The sequence below is a fragment of the Capra hircus genome, chromosome 19, assembly GCF_001704415.2.
Source record: "Capra hircus breed San Clemente chromosome 19, ASM170441v1, whole genome shotgun sequence".
Taxonomy (NCBI): Eukaryota; Metazoa; Chordata; class Mammalia; order Artiodactyla; family Bovidae; genus Capra; species Capra hircus.
The window spans coordinates 48,329,978-48,354,510 of NC_030826.1; the positions used below are offsets into that span (position 1 = coordinate 48,329,978).

Genomic DNA, 24,533 nt, shown 5'->3' on the forward strand with positions numbered 1-24,533 from the left:
CCAGGCTCCCGTCCCTGGGATTCTCTAGGCAAGAACACTGGAGTGGGGTGCCATTTCCTTCTCCAGTGCATGAAAGTGAAAAGTCAAAGTGAAGTCGCTCAGTTGTGTCCGACTCTTCGCGACCCCATGGACTGTAGCCTGCCAGGCTCCTCTGTCCATGGGGATTCTCCAGGCAAGAGTACTGGAGTGGCGTGCCATTTCCTTCTCCAGTAGACAGGCAGTGAGAACTGAAACTCTCAACAGTTCCTAAGAAGGAAGGGGAAGCATCAGGAATTGCATGTGGGACTCTGGTGCTGGGGAGAAGAACACGCGTGTCTGGACAGGTAGTCTGAAGGCTTTTCCTTCATGACTTCATTTCATCCTCACTACTTTGCTAAGTTATCACCTGATTTCCTTAGTTTTGCATCTTTTGAGAGTGCCGGTTTTCTACTCCTTTTAAGTGGGCATGTAGGTATTACTTAGGTGACCTCCTGGAGGAACAGGGAGACGAGATTCTTGTTTGAGAGGGGCTCAGTGGAGATGGCTCTTCTTTTTCCGCTTTTTTGGCTACACAATGGCAGGCAGGCTCTTACTGCCCCTACCGGGGTGGAGCCCATGCCCCCTGCAGTGGGAGCACAGAATCTTAACCACTGGGCTGTGGGGCAGCTCTTCTGACTCCGATGACGAACCTACCAACAAAGGCTGGCAGGCTTCCGGGGCCACCCTCTGCGCAGCCAGCAGACCACGGGCCCTCCGCAGCCATCTTGCTGCCTGAAGACATCGTGATGGGGAGCAGGGCCGATGAGAACCTCGGAGTCCGTCTTCCTCTTGTCCTTACCTCTTTTTCCTTTCCCGTAGCAAGACTTCAAGGACCGAATTCATAGGCAGAAGTTGACCCAATCAAAGATAAAAGAAAATCGACAGCAGATTGTTCGTGCCCGAAAATATTACGATGATTATAGAGTTCAGTTGCGTTCAAAAATGATGAGAATGAGGAGCCGGGAAGAAATGGTAACTATGGCTTTCCTGTCCAATCCAATTAAAAAGATAAATTTTGTCTGTTACCTTTTTGAACCATCCTCATTGTGACTCTTGTCCTAATTTGAATGCAAGTCTGGAATGCTGGCTAGAGTTCAGACTTGTTCACACCTCATTTTATTACTGCCATAGTGCATCCCAGTCTATTCTCAGTCTCTACTACTATTTTTAAAATCAAAGTATAGTTGATTTGCAATTGAAGTATAGTTGTGTTAATTACTGCTTTATAGCAATGACTCAGTTATACATACATTCTTTTCCTTTATGGTTTGTCAAAGGGTATTGAAAAATATCCTATACAGTGGGACCTTGTTTTTCCATTCTCCATATGAAAGTTGACACCTGCTAACCCCAGCTGAGCCTCTGCCTCCCTCCCCCTCAGTAGACAGGTTCACTTGTCATAGTTTAGATTCCACGTATAAGTGATATTTATGGTATTTGTCTTTCTGTTTGACTCAGTAAGATAATCTCGAGTTGCATCCATGTTGCTGCGAATGGCATTATTTTGTTCTTTTTATGACTGAGTAAGGTTCCATTGCATATATGTCCCACATCTTCTATATCCACCCATTCATCTGCTGATGGACGTTTAAGTTGTTTCTATGTCTTGGCTATGGTGAATAGTGCTGCTATGAACATTAGGGTGCATGTATCTTTTCACATTATAGGTTTGTACAGATATATGCCCAGGAACAGGAGTGCTGGATTATATGGAAATCCTATTCTTAGTTTTCTGAGGAACCTCCATATTGTTTTCCATAGTGGCTTCACCAGCTTATATTCCCACCAGCAGTATCAGAGGATCCCCTTTTCTCCACGCCCTCCCCGGCGTTTGTAGACTTTTTAATCATGGCCATTCTGGCTGGTGTGAAGTGATGCTTCATTGTAGTTTTGATTTGCATTTCGCTAATAATTACAGAGGTTGAGCATCTTTTCATGTGCCTGTTGGTTATCTGAATTTCTCCACTGCGCTTATCTTAATGTGAAGTCTTAATTCCCTCTGACCTTCTGTGTGTCAGTATTTTTCCAGGATGACTGCTTTAGGGGGCTGGGAACATGTTCTAAGAGACGGGAACTTAAGGTGTGATTACATGACCTTCGATTCTACTCAAAATCAGGAAAATAATGGATACGTATGCTGTGAGATCTTTCCACAGGATACTTGCTATTTCATCCTTATCAAGCTTGTGATTTCAAACTAGCAATAAATTTCATCTCTAGAGTAAAACATTACGGTAATTCTACTTCATGGGACTGAATACTCTGAAGGGAGTCATACTGTTATCCTCATTTCTAGAGGATCCTTACTAAGGCTTTGAGAGGTTTAATAACTTCACACTGAGGTAATACCACCGACTAATGAATGCATGGCTGTACTTTAGTCAAGAATTCTTACTAATCAGTGGAGGACAAGTGGGCATATCCAAATCCTTTGAACAATTGTTTATCTGTGGCCTAGTTAGATAATAACGACGTGGCCCTCAGCTATGCACAAGGGGACATGCAGCATTTACTTCTGCTCTAGGGTTATTTTCCCATATACATGGCTGCAGCAAAGAACCTTTGGAATACAGGAAAAGATGCTGAACAGCATTAATCATTGAAGGAATACAAATCAGAACAACAGTGACATAAACTCTCACCCATAAAGGTGGCTAAAATAAAGTATTGGCAAGGATGTAGAAGTTGGAACACAGATGCAGGGCTGGTGGGGTCATAAAACAGTGCAACCACTTTGGAATACAGTCTGGCAGCTCCTCAAAAGGTTAAACATGATCCAGCACCTTCACCCCAGGTAACTATACACAGATGTTCATACTGTAACAGCCCTATTTATAATAGACAAAAAGAGGAAACACCACCAGTGTCCATCAGTTGGTGAATTAGCAAAATGTGATATCCATATAGTAGAGTATTAAAGTATTACTTGCTAATATTTCCCCCAAAAAAACTTTGTGAAATACAGTCAGTATGCATACCTCTAGTTGGGCAAAATTTTATTCCTCCATGAAAACTCCACATAACTTTTTCTGACTTAAATAATGAACAGATATTTAAGAAACTGTTTGAAGAAGGTTTACAGATTCAAAAGCAAAGGTTACGAGACCTAAGAAACTACGCCAAAGAAAAGCGAGACGAACAAAAGAGACAGCACCAGAATGAACTGGACTCAATGGAGAACTACTATAAAGACCAGGTGGGTCCACCGCTGCTAGTGTGCGTTCTGATGTGCTTGATCTTGACCACCTGGTGTCATGAGTCTATGTTAATTCAGAACTTGTCATACACAGGTTAGACTGACTGAAATTTAAGATTAAATTAGCTAGTGCTTGACCCCAGTATAGAATCTGTACTGCTGATTTTCATTAAAGATTTTAAGCCTGTGAACATAATTGTTATATTTGGACTACAAATACAAGGTTTGGTTTTTTTCTTCCCTGTAAACAGTTTTCATTGCTGGCAGAAGCCATATCACAGGAACGTCAAGAGCTCAAAGCCAGAGAGAAATCACAGGCCCAGGTAATAATTAACAAGATAGAAATCATTAATTTACATTTTTAAGAAATAGAAGTGGAGAGGATACTAATAAGGTCTATTAACGATTCAAAACCTGTATTCTGTGATTTTAACTTTACCTGTTCCAATCTCTGTGAGAGCTGCTGCTCAATTATTAAAATTACTGCAGAAGCTTAATGAGCAGGAAAGTAGAGAGGGAATAAAAATAGATGAGGGCCGGGATCGGGGTTGTGACCAGCAAGTGACATGAATTCTCTTTTAGATGTTATGTAAGGTGAAGAGAGAGCTGAGATCTAAGATGGAGAAGGAAATTCAGCAACTGCAGTACATGATAACGCAGAACGACGACGATGCTTTTTTCCGGGAATTGGAAGCTGAGCGCTTCAAATGTCGGCTTCATTTGGCTTCGTTTCAGTACAGTAAAAACCCCTTCCTATGATGCCAGACTTCCTCAGTGTGGACTTAACAGGGCAGAGCTAGAACTGAGCCAGTAAAACAGTCTAAACCAGAAGAATCATTTCTGAATGACTAGTACTCTTTATGAAATAACTTTTAAAATAAATACTGTTTTTTTTAAAGTTTACTGCTTTGAATTTGACCTAAAACTTTAAAAGAGGTGCATGAAAGCAATTAACAAGCTTCAATTGAGCAGCAAGCTCCTGAAGCCTATTGCTTTAGGTGAACAAAAACAGCACTTGAGGACCAAAAGAAAAGATCTCTAATTCAGAAAAGAGCTAAAGTGTGGGCTTGTCATTAGAGGTTCCTTAGGGTTAAACCCTGAAAATACGATGGTTAAGTCTGTGTAACTTTGTCACATGGAGGCTGGAAGACGAGAATTACACACTATGGCCTCTGTCATTTGGGAGGGATAACAGGTGTAAGATCGTCCATCTGTGCTCAAAAGAGCACTCGTGATGTCAGGTGGGAAGGGGTACACCACCCCTCTTTCCGGTGAGAGCAGAGGAGGAAGGAAAAACTCGCTCAGGGTGATGTCCTTCCTGAATAGGAGGGTTCAGTAAAAGCCAGGAGGTGCGGGGAGACTTCAGAGCAGTTGAGGAAATGGGAACTTTGCTAATCAAAGCCAGCGAATGGCAGAGGGCACCAGAGGAGGATTGGAAGGGAGAAGAGGGGCGCCCATTAGGGCATATAGAGAGGGGAGTATGTGGACAGGGACAGAGACCCAGGGAGGCCAGCTGGCGTGATAGGGTGGGGTCTGCTTACCTTGGGGGGAAGAGCAGCTGAACCCAAAGCTCTGGTCCCACGTGCTGCCCTTTTGGAATGGCAGCTGACAGTGTGGGCCTCTAGGCAGGCAGGAGTTCCCTGGATAGCCAAATTTAGAGCATTAGAAGAGACATGCAGATAGCTGCAGTATATATATTTTGACAGTGCCGGTGAATGGACAGAATGCGGGAAATGCACAAGAGCTAGAACATAAGGTCTAAAACTGTTAGAGAAAAATAACGTCTAGCTAGATACACATGCTATATTCTTAACTAAAATGAGCAAATCTTTAAAAAGCTGTGGTATGAGCGGGTATAATGCAGTGTGGTCAATACAACGTAGGTGGAGGGTGGCCTCTGGCTCAGTGAAACAGCCACCTGCAAAGCAGGAGACTCTGTGCAGTGCAGAAGACCTGGGTTCGATCCCTGGATCAGCAAGATCCCCTGGAGAAGGAAACGGCAACCTGTGCAGTATTCTTGCCTGGGGATTCCCATGGACAGAGAAACCTAGCGGGCTACACATACTCATTCATAGGGTTTCAAGGGTCAAAAACACCTTAGCAACTTAACCACCGAGGTCTGGAAGAACAGTCCCCAGGTGTGACTCAGATTATTAAACTAACTTTGCGTAATACACTATTTGAATTTGTTATAAAGGCATCATTATGCTTGTTTTTTCTTTTTTCCTTTTAATGCTTTAGGATTCTTAAGTTAATTCAGATAGCTCTTTGCCAGACTAAGTAACTGGGAATAACAAAAAAGAACAGGTGAGGGAATTTACCAGGAAAGGGATGATGCCAGTGCATTTTTTAAAAGTAGAATGCAAATTTATGAAGCGGTAACTTTACTCAGTGGAAGCTCTTGCTATCCAAGTACCTGTGGAAAGGGGATTATATGTGAAACCAGTTTGCCCAGAACCAACCAGGGAAAACTTATGATCACACATTTGAAAAGTGACTTAGAACTATAACTGATGGGGTGGGGGTGGGGGAGGAGGTGTTACAGAATGAGGTGGTTTGTGTGAGAACTAAATCTTTAAATATCCTTCTACTCCATTCTCCCCCCCCCCCAAATCAAACTGTCTAAAAGTAATGAAGAGCACTATTAACCAAATCATCTGGAAATGTGGAAATACCACAAGAGCTGACGGAAGGTTTAGGAGTAGCAGCTTCTGGAAAGTAAGACTAGGGTTTGGGGAAACAGGTGATGAAGAGTCCCTCCTCTTTTAATGAGATGTAATTGATATATATCTTAAATTGATATAATACCTTAAGTTTATACAGTTTCATATATTAATTTGATAAATGTACCTATTGTGAAATGATTACAAGTGCAGTTAAAATCTGTTACTTCAGATTTTTTTTTAAGCTGGTAATGAGAATTTTTTTTAATAACTATGTATGTTTAGCTGTGTATATGCATTACTGTATCATGTGGGACACTGGAGAATTAGCTGCCTCTCCTATAAAATGTAGAAAGGAAAAGAAAACCTTTGTCTAAGTAAGGCAGGAGAATAGAGCCGTTAGTGAAGGAACTAAGGCTGTAGGGGAAATCTATTCACAATGGAAACAGGTATCACTCCCTGAAAACAGGGAGTGTCTGCAACAGGAGAAGGAGATTGGCAGGGCAGACAGAAGACAGCGGTCGTTAAGAGAAATGGCATAAACAGAAGGAATTCCAAAGTTGGGGTTTAAGCTGCAGCTTATAGAGTGATCTATTCGATTAAATCCAGACATGCTGAAAACGCTGAATGGAATTTCAAACTATTCAAACTCTAACCTAGAATTTGATGGACATGGCCAGTTTCTTCTTAGCTGAAAAAATACACTAAATTTGAACTGCCTTTAAAACTCTGCCCCCTGAAGAACAAGCTGGCGGCATCATGCTTCCTGACATCACACTATATTACAAAGCTGCAGTACTCAAAACAATATGGTACTGGCATAAAGGTGCATAAATTAATGGGACAGAATTAGCCCCAAACAATCCCATGGACCCAGGAGCCTGGCGAGCTACAGTCCATGGGGTCGCAAGAGTCAGACACAACTTAGCAAATAACCACCACCACCATATAAAATCAATTAATTCAGTAACAAGTGAGCCAAGAATATACAATGGGGAAAGGATATTCTCTTCAATAAATAATGTTGGGAAAACTGAACAGCCACATGCAAAAGAATGCTAGACTACTGTCTTAACTATACACAAGTAGTTAACTCAGAATGGATTAAGACTTGTAAGACCTGGAATCATAAAACTGGAAGAAAAAGGCAGTGAACTCACTGACGTCAGTCTTGGCAATGATTTTTTTCCTTTTTTGGATTTGACACCAGAAGCACAAGTGAGACTAAATCAAACCAAGAAGTCTTGCACAGCAAAGAAAACCATCAACAAAATGAAAAGGCAACCACTGAATGGGGGAAAATATTTGCAAATCAGACATCTGGTAAGGAGTTAATATCCAGAGTACATAAAGCACTTACACAACTCAGGAGCAAACAATCTGGTTATAAAATAGGCAGAGGAACTGAATAGATAATTTTTTCCCAAAGATACTGAGGGTCAACAGGTCATGAAAAGGTGTTCAACATCACTGATCAAGGAAATGCAAGTCAAAACCACAGTGAGATATCATCTAATAACTGTTTGCTGCCAAGAAAGTAAGTTTTGGTGACTATGCACAGAAAAAGGAACCTTGGTACACTGGCGGTGGGCATGTAAACTGGTGCAGCCACTATGGAGGTTCCTCAAGAAATTAAAAACAGAACTACCATGTTACTCAGCAATTTCACTTCTGGTTATTTAGCTGAAGAAAATGAAAACACTGACTAGAAAGGATTATCCGCACCCCCACATTCAACTGAAGCAATAGCCAAAATACAGAAACAACCTACGTGTCCATCGATGGATGAATGGATAGAGAAAATATACATATATACACACACTGAAATAGCATTCAGCTTAAAAAAGGAAATCCTGTCAGTCACAACATCATTAACCTTGAGGGTACTATGCTAAGTGAAAGAAGAGACAAATATCTGATCTCACTTATGTGTGTGATTTAAAACAAAAACAAACCCTTCTCACCCTTCAAAACCGAGCTTGTAGATACAAACTGGTAGTTGTCGGAAATGGGGAATGGAAAAAATGGGTGAAGGGTGGCCAAGGGGTATAAACTTTCAGTTATAAGGGCTTCCCTTGTGGCTCAGCTGGTAAAGAAGCCACCTGCACTGCAGGAGACCTGGGTTCGATCCCTCGGTTGGGAAGATCCCCTGGAGAAGGGAATGGCTACCCACTCTAGTATTGGGGCCTGGAGAATTCCACAGACTAGCCCATGAGGTCGCAAAGAATCAGACACGACTGAGCAACTTTTCACTTATAAAATAGGGCATAGGGATATAAGTGCAGCATGGTGACTACAGCTAGTATAATGTATTGCATATTGGAAGGCTGCTACGAGGGATCTTAAAAATTCTCATTACAAGGAAAAAAAAATTTGCGACTGTGGTGATGGATCTTAAGACTGACCATTTCACAATACAGACAGGTATCAAATCATCATGTACACCTGAAATGAATATAATGTGTCAACTGTACCTGAATTAAAAAGCAGAACTTTGTCCTCCTGTCTAGAGAGTTCTCCACTCTCACCGTCTCTGGGAAGAGTGAGTGGTCTCAAGGTTTGAGTGTGATGTGCTCTCCATCTTAACTCTTCCGGGCTGAGAGAAGACTTAGATCAGCAGGAGAAAAACCCTGGACGGGTCTCTTACCCACCCCTTAGGGTGCAAGAGTTGTCTCTCCACTTCCTTTGCTTATAAAACTCTTAAAGAGACTACAGCTCAGACTATTTTGATAACCTAGATAAATCCCAGCCCAAATATCCAGAAAAGGTATGCTAGAACCTGAGATGTCATGGGGAAAGGGAGTGGGGGAACAGTACCAGTTTTTAAAAACCAAAAGGGATTTGAAGCCTTGTGGAAGTGAGGTCATTAATGTTGTGTTCCCATCATGACTGACCGACTTGCTGCACACACTCTTGAGTTCTGAGGACCTCGGTTTGCACTGTAGCTTCGGAGACATACACTAGAAACACCAGTTTGGAAGTTCCGTTTTTTTTTTTAAAACACCATCCAAAGCTGTGTCCCTAAAGCTGGTGCAGAGCTGGACACGTGGTAGGAACACGACAGGTGCTTGCTGAATGCACAAAGAACGAGCCATGTTTACGGTGCATACCTTTTAATGAAATGTAACTTTAAAATCTAATTTGTCTAGTTTGCTAAGAATATCATGAGCTTTTAAGCCTTTTTCTGTGTAATTACGTCTGCTCCATTCCTCTGTGCATATCCTACCGAAAGCATTTGGGATATCAAGTACAAATAAATGCAGTGGGTGGTGCTGAGGTTAACCTTCATTATAATGAAAAGGTCACCACACGGCAGAAAAACGTCACGTATTACTCAAACTTTCAGGTAATTCATAGATGATACTACTACTAATTTTAGATCATAACAAGTAAACTGGCAATGTGAGGCAAAGCAAAAAAAGATACATTCAAAAGGATGTAAAGATGGACCCCATGCCCACTCTGGTAACTTTTATTATTATTTTTTTCTGGGAACTTTTAATACAGGACTGCTTCCACTGCACCACCACCCCCTCGCCCCGCCAAGACACGCCTCCCTGTGTGGCCTATGCTGAGAAGACTTACACAGACTATTGTGGATGAAAGAACATCCAGTTCTCTGTCTACCCATGTAGGCAGGTAGATAAGACTTCAATTCACTACATTTACAGAACTGTGAATTATGACCCTTAAAGCCATGGCTCCTTGGGAAAATGTAACTGATTGCTGCTTTTCGAGGATTTTACTGCCCAACACCAAGGAAGCAAATGAGGCCCCAGTCGTAGCCCTGCCCTCCAGAGCCTGGCAAGCTGTTAGAGGCCACACTGACCACTAAGGCTGCGTCACCCCAGGAGAAAACGAGCAGCTTTCCTGCCAGACCTGGCACAAGGGGTCCCGAGCCCTCAGGCTCTACCGCGTGACAACATCAGCAGCTCAGGAAGGCTCACAAATCTTCTTAAACTTCACATTTTATGGTCTGTAAGTAGTCACTCTTGATAGAGCCAGAGTTCTTAAAAACAATTCAATATAAACAATATTCTTTAAAAACTTTGATGCTGTGACAGTGCAAACAGCATTCATTTATTGCTCAACTTCGGCATGGACACATACATAGTTAATTTTTAAAAACCATTTATACAGATGTTATTGATAAAGCTCATGTAACAACTGAGTGAAAATACAAAGAATATCAAAGCTAAAACACTCTGTAATAAATACACATACAATGAAAATGATAAAACTTTGTTTTTAAAGTCAGTTTGAGAGAAGAATATTACAATCAGTGAACTAATTACATCTAGAAACAGAACAACTCAGCATTTGGTACAACCATCATTCTAATGTAAGTACATTAAATACCACAAATGGCAGCCATTGGCTGTGCTGCAGCCTAAAGACAAGCTGGAGGAGCTGCTCTATCAAACTGTCAAGACGTCTGGAACAATCTCGTAACTCCCATCAATGCAGCCAGCTCAATGCACCGGAAGTTCAAGCCAACTTAGTGTTATAAAATAAAGCAAATTACACTGTATTTAAAAGAAGGGAAACTTGTGCTCTGGACTGTAATTACAAAGAAAAAATAAAAGACTTGGTTAAAAATAAAACCCATTCGGGGCAACAAACTATGTGCAAAAACAAAATGTACACTATACACAGCACTGTTTAAAAACTTTACACCAAGTGAGGCCCTCTGAAACAAACTCTCCTCTGTACTGCGTAACAGCGCTACAAAGCAACCACTGTTCACAATTAAGCATTCACGATGCAAAGGCATTGTATGGAAACACGACATCATGTGTCTGAAATAACACAGCTAGAGGAAGGATTAGAAAAAACCCAGCTAAGAGGGACATGTGGAAATAAATATTCACATTAAACATGAGGTGCAAGTCCAAGGTTCAGTGATTCGTTAGGGGCTTTTGTTTGCTCAGCACCTGTTTAGAAGTAATCAGGTAACGTGACTTTGAAAACGAAATCTAAACCATGTCTATAAATTAAGTTGGTGACACCACAGACTCTAAGGGAGGGGAGTTTCTTTCTTTTAAAGCTCTGTTAAGTCATTATAAAGTTAAAAAGGCACTCAAAAAGCGATGGTACCTGCCTGCTCTATTTTGTACATATTTTGAGAGTAGCATTTCATTATTCATCTGTCAGTTATAATTTCTCTCAAGTGTTCATCATGCACTTACTTTTACTGAAAGATGATAATAGGCACAATTACACTGCGCTAGTGCTTTAATATGAAAGAGAGATGGACCTGCGACCAATAAGGTATTATTGTGAAAGCTGAAAACTACTGATGATCAAACAGCGTATTTCAAGATGTTCTCCGGTACAGCTAAGAATGCAGTAAGAAAACAGAGTGGGAAGAAACAGTTCGGCATAAGCACATCGCCACTACACGGTTACGACTAAACCAGCTTGCGTGTGGCTGTCGAATGTGGCTGAATGAAATAAACACAGAGAAGCTCCAGGAGTAGTTCTCAACTTTTTTTTAAGCAGCAAGTTTTCCACCTCTTGTATTCTACCCATCCCCCCACCCCTCCTAGTCTCTGAAACCTTACGTGAAATTCCTATATATATATATATATGTATATATATAAAAGAAAAATCAGAGCTGTTCTGGGTAAAGGGGGTGGGGAGTTCGAGGCCTCTGCTCAAATACCAACTCGGCCTTTCTTCGCCCTCTCTTTGTCCCTCCTCTCTAACCATGACTTCTGAGGCACCTCTGAGGAAGCCCTTGGCTCCGAGAACACAGGCTGAAACCAATCCATCAAATCAAAGTACACAAAGGGCTGATTCACTTGATAATTAAGCTGCAAAATTTAAACAAAGCTGTCTCATCAAAATTTGCTATGCTTGATTTCACATCAATGTAAAAAATAAAAAGAACAGTGCAGATTTCTGACGGCTGAATTTAAAGAACCACTCATGACTTCAGATTTTTCCAAGCTCTCACTCCAGAATTCTGGTTGCCTTCTGGATCATGCAACATGCCACGCACCTTCAAAGCTGAATCTGGATGTTTCAAAGTCAAATGCTGATCTTCAACACCAAGGGAACCGAGATTCCATTACCTCCAAAATTACTCTTCAGACTTAATGTATATGAGAGAGTTAGAATCACTTTTTGGTTTTTGTTTTTAGTAATCACATCTCCTGCCCCACCACCCCCACTTCATTTTGTTAGGTAAAAGAGTTTCCTAAGCTTTGCTAAATAATCTTTCGAGCAGAGTTTTTCCTTTTTCATAATTTGAACTGATTAAGATATGAGCAGCTAAACGGAGATTCAGGATGGTTTACTTGATAGAAACTTACCATAATTAAAATATAATATGAATTAGGTGCACTTGTCATAGGAGACTTTGGTTTACAGACATAGTATATATATATATCAAAGATAAGCTGACCCAGTAACAGAATGAAAATCCCATCTCATCCATGTGAACTGAGTAGCTATAAAAATGCAGTATTTCCACTTAAGATGCAACGTAAATCCAAAATACCTGATCATACTCATTCAAGATAAAAAATTAAGGTTTCTGTTTTAAAAGTCTCTTAAAGAACAGGGAGCCCCTGAATGCATCATTTTATTGTAGCAAGTAAGCTACTAAGTTCAGACTAAATGGTTGCATTAGGAACTTGACAACCAAAATTATATAGCTGTATTCCAGAGAATTCGTGCTTGAAAAATATAAAAAAGACTCACTTAGGCTAGGTTGAAACATATAATGCTTCTAAAATATAATGCTTTGCTATAGAAAAATGCAATTAAATGTGTAAATGGCTTAATTTTTTTTAAGATTCTTTTGTAGCCAATTGTTTACAAAGGTAGAATAATTCAAAATAATTTTATTTTATTTTATTTTTTACAAAGAGCAAGTACAGGAGCTGTTCAAAATCATGTATTCAAAATGAAATGTGACTTGTACCGACTGCTGAAGTTGTCTTGATGTTTGATAGACTTGAAATCTGTGAAGTGATTTGAATAGATTACCTTTTATAAAAATAGTAGTAGTCTTTAAGTGTAGAATACTGCCTAACTCTGGAAATGTAGGAAAAGTCAGCATTCTTTAGGTTCAAGATATTAATTTTAAATAGCAGCTGAATGTGGCCTCATGGCAAAGCATAAAGACCTCTTTTTTTCCTTGAAAAGGAATTTCAAAATTGTCCTTTCCCCTCACAGTGTCCTAAAATTTTTTAAAGGGAGGGTGGGGGGGGGGGCATTTTCCTGTATTTCAGCATTCCTTGAAATTCTGCTGAAAGGAGGCTGTCTGTCCCTCAGGCTATAAATAGAGTCCTGGGTAAATCCTTGAAGTTGTCATTCCACAGCAAATCCACACGTTTCTTCGATGGCTGTTAGCAGCTTTTCATATAACTTTTCATAGCTTTCATAGGGCGGAATGTCTATTCGATTGAAGCTGTAAATAAGCAAATCACAGTTCATTCAAAATAGGGCAACTGACTGGCAAGTGTGTATTAGTTTACACTAAACTAATACAGAAAACTACAAGAAAGAGGCTATATTCCTCTCAAGTTGAGATTTACTTGAAAATCCCCCAAAGGAATTTTCCTACCCATTTTTGGATAATCTTAATCCATTTAAAAGGAATGATAAGCAACTCTTTTAAGGGTCCATTCAGTAAAAAGAGCAACAAATAAAATGTGAAATCTGCTTGAAACTAACACCTACATAGCTGGCGTGAGGGAAAAAGCTACTGAAGTAACTCACCAGGTGTGGGCTTTGGGCAGGTTGTTGGTGCAAGCGTCGATCTGATGTATGGTGAACAGCCGTGGGCCTGCGGCACCTGCAGAGGGAGCCAGTGCGGGTCAGATCGCTGTGGGCACCTGTGTCAGCCTTCAGAATCTCAGAATAAAACTGGTACATGAACCATAGGGTCTAGGGCTAAGGGAGGACTGGTGACTCCACACAGCTGCCAAAAGGCCCAGGAAAAGAATCTGGGTTTTTAAAAGCTGGAACTGACCTTGGATAACAAGGCTGATTCCTTGATCTGCTAGCCTTTCGATTTAAGAAAAAGTTCAGGATTGAAACCTTTTGCCAACTTCTATCTTCTATGGACAATCATTGTCCCAAAGGGGCAAATCCAAGATCCAGCACATCTTCAAAAAGATGACAGCCTAATGCAAATTTAGGTTTCACTCCTCAGACTTTGCAGAGAGCAAAAGATCAGCAGTCTAGAGAGTAGAGAGTTGGCAGAAATACAGCTTCACTTCATGCATTTGGGCAGCCTGCTGATAATGAGTTCTCCACATAGGGAATGCAAACACGACTCAAGTCTGTTTTCCCCGCGGAATTCTGACACACTGACTGTACGCGGCACTGTGGAGTCATGTACCAGTCTTGCTTCCTACACCCTCAGTCACCAGCAGCAGCAGCAGTTTTAAAAATGAAAAGCTTCAGAGGTAAAGGAACACTGCCACCCAGTGAAGCACCACGATCACTAGCAATATCCCAACTCAGCCCCCAACTGAACAGCTCTTCCATGGAAAGCAGTTCTTAAAAATGGAATACGGCTGTGAGATGGTCTGATGCCATGCATTACCTACAAGTGTTCTATCAGACAAACGGCTTCCACGACTCATGCTGCCTCTATTAAAAGATTAAAAAAGTAGAGGGGAGAGGCCTCCCAGGTGTGTAAACGTTTGCCAGGCTGAGATGTGAGCATGGAAGCAGACAGACTCCCCTAGAGGAACGGGCAGCAGCATTCTAAAGCGAGGTGCCCAGGAAAGGCAGAGCGTCAGCACACACGCCCCTGACATGCGGCACTCACTACAACCACAGAGAACCCAGCGGGAGAGGCTCTTGGGAGGGAATAAAGGAAGGAAGGAGAAGAAGGTATCAAGACACAAGAGTTACAGATAAGAACCAGAGTGAAAAGAGAATCTGTTTATAAGCACATGTGTACACCATCTGCATACACCAAATACTAACTCCCTGCCCCCGACGACGAGATGCCAGATCGTCTGTGCCTCCCTCTCTCCTACCTTGTAAAGCCTTGAAGCCCTGCAGAGGCACTCGGGATGAGCCGGTCACAAACTGAAGCAACCGTGCTCGTCGTTCTTCGTCAAAGAACTCCACAGCCTTCCAGAACCACTTGACAACGTTGCTGTCCGGAGTACAGTGTTTTAACCGGGTATTTACCTTCCAGTCGTTAACATCTATCTTTCCAAGTCCACAAATAATGAGCTGTTAAAATATTGCACAAACAATGAACAATGGAAACCCAAGTCAGGCCAAAAATTCCTTAAAATGGAACTTTAGATTTTTTCGCTTTCAAATGGTGTCCTTAATCAAAGGTAGACATCAGAACCATCTGGAAAGTTTTTCAAAATGTACACACTAGGTTCTATGCTCATATTTTAATGCTGTGAATCTGGGGTGGATTAGGATCTGTATTTTTTAAAAGTTCCATGAGTACCTGCACACTGCAGGTTCCCTACCCAGGATCTGAGAACCACAGTGATGGACATGACAAGATGAGAAGTTCCATAATCTCACAGTAGAATTCTAAAAAAATGTTAATGATCAGAAACTAGATTTAGAGTAAATACAGCTTACATATGCCTTCCTTAAGACCTGTATCTACTATTCCAATTTCAACATTTATTAGCTTTGGTATTCTGGGCAGTTCTGCTCACTTCCCTTGGCCACAGTTTCCTCTGCAGTAATAAGGCAGTAATATCTGTTTCATTATATCCTCTGAAAGCAACCAATAGTGCATGGGCATTCAAGAAATTGTGTTGAGTAAGTGATACAGTCTGTTTAAAGTTGGACCAAAGTACAAAATATATGAACGCACTGTCACAGAGCTCTGCTTGGCATCTGATGCAGGCTCAGTATAAGTGATGTGTCAAAATCACTTTGATCCTATTAATACACGTCCTTAGGGGCCAAGACAGAGTCATCTTACTAACCTGTGTATAACACTGACTTATGATAGTGTGTAGTACAGAACATAATTTAACCTGCAAATCCCATAGTTTACAATTAATTATAATAACCCAGGATAACACTAAAATAAATTATATATATATATTTCTTATGAAAAGCTTACTTTCATCAGCAGTAGAAATTATATAATAAACCCTAACATTATTGAATAAAATCTGCAACAGAGCTTCTACAGGGTTCTGAAAAATACTGAATCACAGCTACATGAACAGGTAAGTGGTTATCCAAACAGAATTACAGAAGTGCTTATAATAGTGACTATACCTCTCAAAATTCCTTTCTTCAGAGGAGTGGTAACTTTAAGGCCAAATTCCTTATTTATTATATGAACAGAAAAAAATGCATCGTATTTCAACTTTATTGTCATTTCTGCTGTGTCTCACTCCTCCTCCTACTTCCTCCTGGCCATTTCACTATGAATAGCTCAGTCACGAAAAGAGTGGGGGTGCTATTGAGTCAAACCAATCTTTTTAGGTTTGTCTAACAGATCTGTTAACAGATTTAGTTAGAAAGGACACTAAAGTTAATTAATAAAATCATGTTTTAAATTATGGATAGACTTCCAATATTTATGCTATCCCTAGGCACTAATTAAATTTTGGGACCTCAAGCAGAATAAAATCTCATTACTTTTCAAAGCAGTTCAGTAGCAATTCAGACGTATTTGTTAAAAGTCTTAATTATAAAACTAAACCTAAGGTGCTTTAAGGACTAGCTTTAAAATAAAACAATGGTTAACTGGTTATTAAAGTCTGTATTAGTAATGAAAATTTCCAAGGAGACTGAAGATGTTTAGATAGTGTGGAAAGTCGCTCAGTCATGTCCAGTTCTTTGCAACCCCATGGACGGTACTCCATGGAATTCTCCAGGCCAGAACACTGGAGTGGTTTGCCTTTCCCTTCTCCAGGGGATCTTCCCAATCCAGGGATCGAACCTAGGTCTCCTGCATTGCAGGTGGGTTCTTGTTTAGATAGAGACGATCCTGAATGTTTCCTCTAGGTTTTTGTCTATCAAATGCTTTCTTGTAAAGCTTAACGTAAATCCACTTGGGTCTAGGTTTTTATTCCAAATAAACTGCACTATGGTGGAGACCAACTGATAAAGTTTCACTTAACTAAATCAAGAGCCATTTAATTAAAGAACAGGAAATAACACTGGAAGAATATACACAAAATACACAGAATCTGTTAAAAGGAAGAATAGAAAATAAGGAAAAATAAAGGATAGTCACAATATAAGAGACTACTTGCAGAATTTCCAAAACATGAACGGCTTCTCCTATGAGTCAGAATTCTCACAGCAACATGTAGAAAAACTTCAAAAGCACCAGAAATACAACTCCTCTAAAACTAAGTAACAGAAACTTCTCAACCTTGCTTTGTTATACTAGATGACGTCATGATATTCATACACTGACCTCTAACTCCTTCTCATCAAATGTCTTCAGCAGATGCTGTGGAATTACTTCATTAAATCCTTTCTGCAGGGCCAAGAATTGTGCCTCAATGCCTCGTAAAAATCTCCAGTTCACGTAAAGCCTGGAAACATTGGACAAGGGTTTTGTATGATGAAATATATTCAGATTTGGTAATTACTATGAATCTCTAGTACATTAGCAACATTGCACTCTACAAGTATCTAGCGTTAAGAATTTAGTCTAAAATCTAAAAGAATCTCATATTACCGAAGGGAGATGGATCCTCAGCAGTGAGGCAGTTCAGCATAAATTATAAGCAGTATAAATTAAAAAACAGTAACCTTCCACTAACAAAAGCAGCATCGCTACAGCAACTCTTCACTTCAGAAAAACTCCTATTAAACTCGAAGTTGGCTGGAGAGCAGATGGGTCTGAAGTTAAAATCTAAATGAAATTATTTTCTTAGCTTCTAGCATGCATGTCAATAACCAGAAAAAAAAAAGCCCATTCAACCGAAAATTACTTTTTCTGATTTCACTTGAAAATACAATCTGAACGTGTTGGGTGTTTTCTTTATATTTTGTGTGTTGTATATGGGGGAAGGCGGAATGAAGAGAATCCTCATATCCAAAATGAGAAGAAACAGTAAAAGCCACTAGGCCAGCACTTTCTGACCACTCGTTTTCCCCTATAGGCTTTAAAAGCCCTGGGAGATGTAATTTAGCAACAAAGTTCACAAAACTACATCTCATGTGTCGCTGTACTCACGGCTATGTTTGGACTTACACTTTCTACATGAATTTTTTTTTTTTTTTTTTAAATCTATCTTCCCGGGAAAACGTACCTCACAAACCTCAGAACTACTCAAACTCCCAATTTGTCAGGATTTCCTTTCCCAAACTGCGGAGAAATAATTCTCTAAGAAATGAGTTACTTAATATTAACTGTATCTCTTGGGGGACCTCATTTTTCCTTGTTTAAGGGCACATCAAAACTGCATACCTGTAAAAAGTTTTTCTTTGTAATTTTTAAAATTTCAAAACTATCTGATAAGGGATAATCGGTGGTAGTCGTGTCAGACTCTCTTGCCACCCCCTGGACTGCAGCCCGCCAGGTTCCTCTGTGCATGAGACTCCCCAGGCGTCCTTCTCCAGGGGACCTGACCCAGAGACTGAACCCATGTCTCCTGCGCTGCAGGTAGATTTTTTACCACGGAGCCATCTGGGAAGCCGCAAGGAATAATTACTGTGTGCTGTAAACAAGACTGGATCCTGGAGAGAGCAGTCTACTCTAGATCCTGGGAGTGACGCTACTGAACTTCAGGAAATCCCCACTCACTCTTCTTTTATTATTTTATTTTTTAATTGTTATATATGTGTGTGTGTATTTTTTGGGGGGGTGGGGGCCACACTGCTTGACATGCGTAATCTTAGTTCCCCATCCAGAGATCAAACTTCAAACCCATGCCCCCTGCCGTGGAAGCGTGGAGTGCTAACCACTGGACCATGGGGAAGTTCCTCATTAAGTTACAAATGTGTTTGTTATTAAAAGAAAAGTCATAATTTAAAAATCAACCATTAAATGTGGAGACAGAGTAAAACCCGAAAGTCCACTCTCTTACCCTCTTTCGTCTCTACTTCCAGGCCTATCACTTCCACTCCCCCACCCTAGGCAACATTTTATTGGGTAAGTGGTCTTCCTGAACATCTTCTGTATGAGAATAAAACAATACAGACTTTGTTCCAAGACATGCTTTTTAAGTGACAGCTTATGCAGAATCTCTTTGTTAAAATAGCCACACAATATTCTGTTATATTCATCATCCTCTTCTACAAACATTTTTCAGTTTTCAGGTTTAAACAGCCTTATATTTCTTTAATTACAAATGTGTTTCCAAACAATAGATCCCTAAGAATGGAGCTGCATATGCATTTTCATTTGGGCAGCTGTTTTCAAATTGTTTTCCAACAAAGCTCTACCAGTGTTCACAGGCTACGAGACTGATGGGCCTCATCCATAAACCAAAACATTTCAGCCAGTAAGACCTGAGGACATATGCTGTGCAAAAAAGGACAGCAAGTGCACTTCTGTGTACATATGGTGAAGTTCACACTCCTAAATTTGATTATCATAGTTTAATGCTTAGAAAAACTTTACATACCATGAGCCAAATGATCTCACTTAATACTTCTAGATTCCTCAATCAACAGGTGATTTTGTAAAACCTGAACATTTTCTTGATTTTTTTAACAAGAAATATAGTACTTCTTATATAATCTATATTTCTTTAATAAATATTTCTACTATATTTATATTTAATATATATCAAATATATTTCTATTTTCATAAATTAGATTTCTATTGAAAACATGTATTTCTTATATAAACCCACAACATCTTTATTTATAAGTAGGATTAAGTCCTAGTAATATAGCACAAAAGTGCTTCTGCACAGCTAGCTGTGGGAGCTCCACCACACATGACATGGCAAACCGTGTTTCCTGAAATTAGTGCCTTTGTACAGCCCCTCTTTCAACTGAACCTGGGCTGGTGTGCGACTCACTTTAACCAAAAGAATACAGCAGAGGTGATGTTGGCCAATTCCAGCCTTGGGACTTTAAAAGATCCCACAACTCCTCCTCCTGTGCTCTGGGAAACCAGCCATCCGATAAGAAGTCTGGCTACCGTGCTGAAAAGCCAGGCCTCTGAGACCACATGGGATAACCAAGGAGCCCAGCCAACAGTGAGAACCAGGTGCCAGATGGTGACCCAGCGTCCACTCCAGGCAGCGCCTAGCCAGCCAAGCCACCCCAGGTGAAACATCAGACGTGTGAGTGAAGAGGCCATCTGAACATTTCCGCCCCAGCTGACACCACGCGGAGGAGCAGTGTGCTATCCCTGTCGTCCTCGATCCAAGTAACTGACCCACGGGACCATGAAAAATAATAAAATGGTGGTTGTTTTTAAGCCACTTAATTCCGCAGAAGCCTATTCTGTGGCAGTAAGTAACACTATCTAAGCATCAATGTTTTTCTGTACCCTTCTAGAACATTAAAACAAGTCTCAGGCTTAAGAAGATACAAGGGTTTACCTGACATATTCTTTTTTATTTTCTTCAGTAACAGGGATGCTCTTGCCATTTGGTTTAAGTTCATGCTGAATGATTTCACCATAGGCATTATGTTCGACACAGAAGGTGTGGTCCAAAACACCTGTGGTATCATTCTCGCTGGAAAGGAAGAACAGGGAAAGACACGTCACTAGAAAATCTAAAATTCAGATCTCGGAGATAATAGTAATTGGTGAGACAAATAAAACTAAGGTAGTTTTACGACACGACAAACACAGGAACATCTGACCCGATGTTCTTTTCACTAGTTCTTAGGCCACCGTTCCTCCTAGGGGCAGAAACGTCAAAGAGCTTTAACTTTCATAAACCCTGGGAACATTTTATTGAGCAAAGAGGAAGCCCTGGAAAGCTGGGTTTTACACAGGGAAACCTCAGTTTTGTTTGGCTTTCAGGTAAGAAGTTTTGCCAGAATCTCGGTAATCCAAGTGACCAAACACCTGAGGAGCCCCACTGAGGAAGCTACTTGTGTACCTGATAAAAACAAGCATGGCCAGTGTATCTTCACAGACGAATGACCTCGCAACAAACAGAACTGACTCTTACAAAAACCCTTTTTAAAGTATGGTTTCAGCAATCATCATTTGAGCAGAAATATCTTATTCTAACACATGATAAATGGAAACAGAACCTGCATCATGTTGAGGGAACCATTAAGTGCTTTTAAAAATACAGTATACTACATTTTCCCCTTTTAAAGAAATAACACTTTTGCTAAAGTTTAGGAATTTGAAAAATACACAAAAGCAGTAGTAGAAAGAGGTAAAGTCTCATACGGTCCCATCACTCAGATGAGCACCCTGCATATTTTCTGTGCATCATGTTTTGTATTTCAAAAAAAGTACATCCATTTTGAAACATGTATCTTTTAAGAGCTCAGATTCTAATGAACAAGACTCAATACATACAGTATCCACACTAAACTGTTATGAAGATCTGGATCAACTAATTCCATGTCATCCAAAGTAATGGACTTCCCAAGCAACTGTTTATAGAACGGCAACGTGAAACCACCATCAATATAATGTCCATGAAACACAGCCATTCCCATTATTCGTCCAACAAAGTGGAAGTATGATAAATGTTCCTGAAATTGAAAAGTTTATATAAATATTCAAGGTAGATACTATCCAGGGAATTTTTAATAAATATGTAAGCAACACTAATTTTTTAAATAATAAGTATCAACTTATACTCCAGTTTATAACTATTTAAGTGGATAGGTTATTATATCAAAGCTCAATGCTCATTAGGGAGAGTTTCTATAGGGCACACTTAAGATACTATACTTTGCTATAAAATATCACAGCAGAGTCAATGCCTCTCGCAAGGAAAGGGCAGTCACTGTGAAATTTACCCTCGGAAACTGAGTCTAGCCCCTCTGCAGCCTCACTACGTCTCCTGCAGATCCTGTTCTCCTCTCTCCGCCCATCTCCTGCTGAGCTGAGCTCCTCATAATCATGGCTCTGTCATGCGGAAAAGCTTTCAACTCTCTACCTCCTAGTTCTCTTGACCTACCAGGAAATGAACTTCAAAACATCACAGATTTAAGAGCACAGATTTCATGTCTAACTTGGACTAGAGTCCTGATTCTACCAGTTACTAGCTATGTACATTTGGGCAAACTGCTTAACCTCTGTAGAAATAATTTTCTATTATCTGGAAAAATGAGGGTAATAATAGTATCTAAAAAGGGTCTCTGTGGGTAGTAACATGAGGTGATGAAGCCCAAGGCACTGGACCTGGCATATGGTAAATGCTCAACAAACGTGAGCTATCATTACCACGGTGAATGAGCTGGTCAAGCAGAATCTTCACCTAAAAATCTTCCCTTTAGGAAGAATACCTAGCAAGGAACTTACCATGCCTACCATGTTTAGACAGATTTGGTCTTCCATGATATATTGTTTTATTACTGTTGGATATTTGTATTTTAAACTTCTTTTACTTCTCTTTAACAATCCCTAAGCTCACCTTTAAGCTTCCCTTTTATCTTACAAATAGCACTTTTCTTTTAAAAAAGCAGTACCTGTTCACTACAAAATATTTAGAAAATACAGACAATGAAAAAAAGCTCATAGTCTTAACACTCAGACATAACCACTGTAAATATTACAGTGTGGATCTTTTCAATGTTCTCACACATATGTATGTTTACCAAAGTTGCATCATTCTATTATCTTTTTTTCACCTAATATATTACAAATACTATCTTTACGTATCATTATCCATTATCCCACAACATCATTTTAGGGGCTCTATAATATACCCTTGTATGGAAAGATAATAGAAATACTATAAAACCAACAAATTAGTAACAGCTGCTAACTCTTGCTGAGTACTTAATAATATGTAATAGGGTTAATAACGTATAGCACTGTTCAGGGTCTCATTTAACAGTCACAACCCTTCTCTCAGGTTCGAATTATATTTTATCACTGAGGCTTAAGTCAATGAAAGTCACAAAGCTAGTTAGTAACAGGACCAGGATATGTTCTCATGTCTAATTCCAGAGTCTAAGCTCTTAACCACGTCATGCTGCTTCATGTCATAATTTAATCAGTCTCTCTTGTGGACAGCAATGTTACTTCCAGTTGGGGCTACTGTAAACAGTGATGCGGTAAACCTCCCTGGGCCCAACTGATGCATCCACTCATCATCACTTATCTAAGAAAAACTTAAAAGAGGACTTGCCAAGTCCAAGGATGTGACTTCAACAAAGCCAACAAATCTATGTCATAGACTACATTGACATTTAAAGATGAAAAAACATTGTAGGTCATAAGTCAGTTCATATCATTATAACCACCAATCATACCGGATTAACTGCAGAATCAGGATTGATCTGCAATGTATAGATATCATCTCTTGAATACTGGAAGAGGCCATAATAAGGATTCAGCATTTCATGTGACAAGAGATATAACCACTCCCTAAAAAACAAGATATGCCACAGGAATTTTTTGTTAATAAATATACTTTTACTAAGATATGCTATTAATTAATGTTAGCAAAGAAGTTTTTAATAAAACAAAATAAAGCACGAGTAACTAGTTATGTAAGATCACTTTAGAAAAGTATACTAACCCATGGAGCTCAACCCCATGCCCTGTGACAACCTAGAGGGGTGGGACAAAGTGGGGGATGGGAGGGAGGTTCAAGAGGAGATAGTATACCTATGGCTGATTTCTGTTGCTGTATGGCAGAAACCAACCAACATGGTAAAGCAATTATCCTCCAATTAAAAATTTAAAAAAAGAATAATCTACCATGCCCCAAAGTAAATGAAAACCCTTGTTTTATTATACTGAACTCATGTCTCACTCAATTTCAGGTAATTTTACGACATTTTAACATCAGCGAATATAATAATAATATCCAGAAGTACTATCAGATGCTGCAGCCCAGTGGTCTGTTACTTTCAATTGCTAAACAAATTTGTGATCCATGATAAATATAAAATGAAGGGAAGAATATGGTTTTATTTCAAAACCTCCATGTGGTCCCATCCATAGCACCCTGATCCTCTCCAATCGTGGCAGTTTTATACTAGTTTATACAACATATAACATTCACACATAACTAATTCATGTCTTATTGTTGTTATGGTTTTAGTAAGAAAATTTCACTATCCATTTCCACTGTCTGTTTTGTGTAAACCCTAGAATAACCATGATAAACATGTACGTGGTGAGAAACTACCAAGGCCTGTGGTCTAAGTGGGAATGAAAGGGCAGGCCAGCACTTCCTGGGGATGTTTCATCCCACTTCTTAGTTTAAGCATACATCAGTGTTTTTAAAACCTAAAATAACCAGTTCTATCACCTTAAACTGATTAAATCATTTACATTTTTCAAAGTATGAAAGACCACTTCTTGTCTTGGTGAGACAGAAATACAATCACTAGTCTAGAACTGAAGGTGACGTCCGAGTCTCAACTCCTGTCATGCCTCAGCTAGGAAAGGCATGTAAGTGATATACTCTGATATTATGGATTAAACAGGGGAATAATATCATTTTAGGAAATGCAGTGAAACACTATTAAAATAGTTAAAGGAAAACATTTCAAAGTTCTATCATTTGATGGAGTCTAAATCAAATCATTATGTTTAATACTTGAAAAGTCTATAAATTAAAAAG

The 24,533-nt window shown here is 39.8% G+C and overlaps 2 protein-coding genes across 4 annotated transcripts in view; one reads left to right on the forward strand and one right to left on the reverse strand.

The window, feature by feature from the left end:
- Positions 1-4,117, forward strand: part of CEP95 (centrosomal protein 95) — a 36,932-nt gene extending 32,815 nt beyond the window's left edge. For all 3 annotated transcript variants that reach the window (XM_005694013.3, XM_005694014.3, XM_013972299.2), the window contains 4 exons: positions 838-990; positions 3,068-3,214; positions 3,466-3,537; positions 3,797-4,117. In XM_005694013.3, the coding sequence (XP_005694070.1) occupies positions 838-990; positions 3,068-3,214; positions 3,466-3,537; positions 3,797-3,973 (549 nt within the window). In that variant the 3' untranslated portion in view covers positions 3,974-4,117. The remainder of the gene's footprint in view (positions 1-837; positions 991-3,067; positions 3,215-3,465; positions 3,538-3,796) is intronic.
- SMURF2 (SMAD specific E3 ubiquitin protein ligase 2) overlaps positions 9,914-24,533 on the reverse strand; it is a 114,621-nt gene continuing 100,001 nt past the window's right edge. The window contains exons 13-19 of the mRNA XM_018065362.1: positions 23,212-23,326; positions 21,302-21,480; positions 20,358-20,495; positions 17,267-17,387; positions 14,883-15,084; positions 13,609-13,684; positions 9,914-13,297 (exon numbers count right to left, since the gene is read on the reverse strand). Of these exons, the coding sequence (XP_017920851.1) occupies positions 13,198-13,297; positions 13,609-13,684; positions 14,883-15,084; positions 17,267-17,387; positions 20,358-20,495; positions 21,302-21,480; positions 23,212-23,326 (931 nt within the window). The 3' untranslated portion in view covers positions 9,914-13,197. The remainder of the gene's footprint in view (positions 13,298-13,608; positions 13,685-14,882; positions 15,085-17,266; positions 17,388-20,357; positions 20,496-21,301; positions 21,481-23,211; positions 23,327-24,533) is intronic.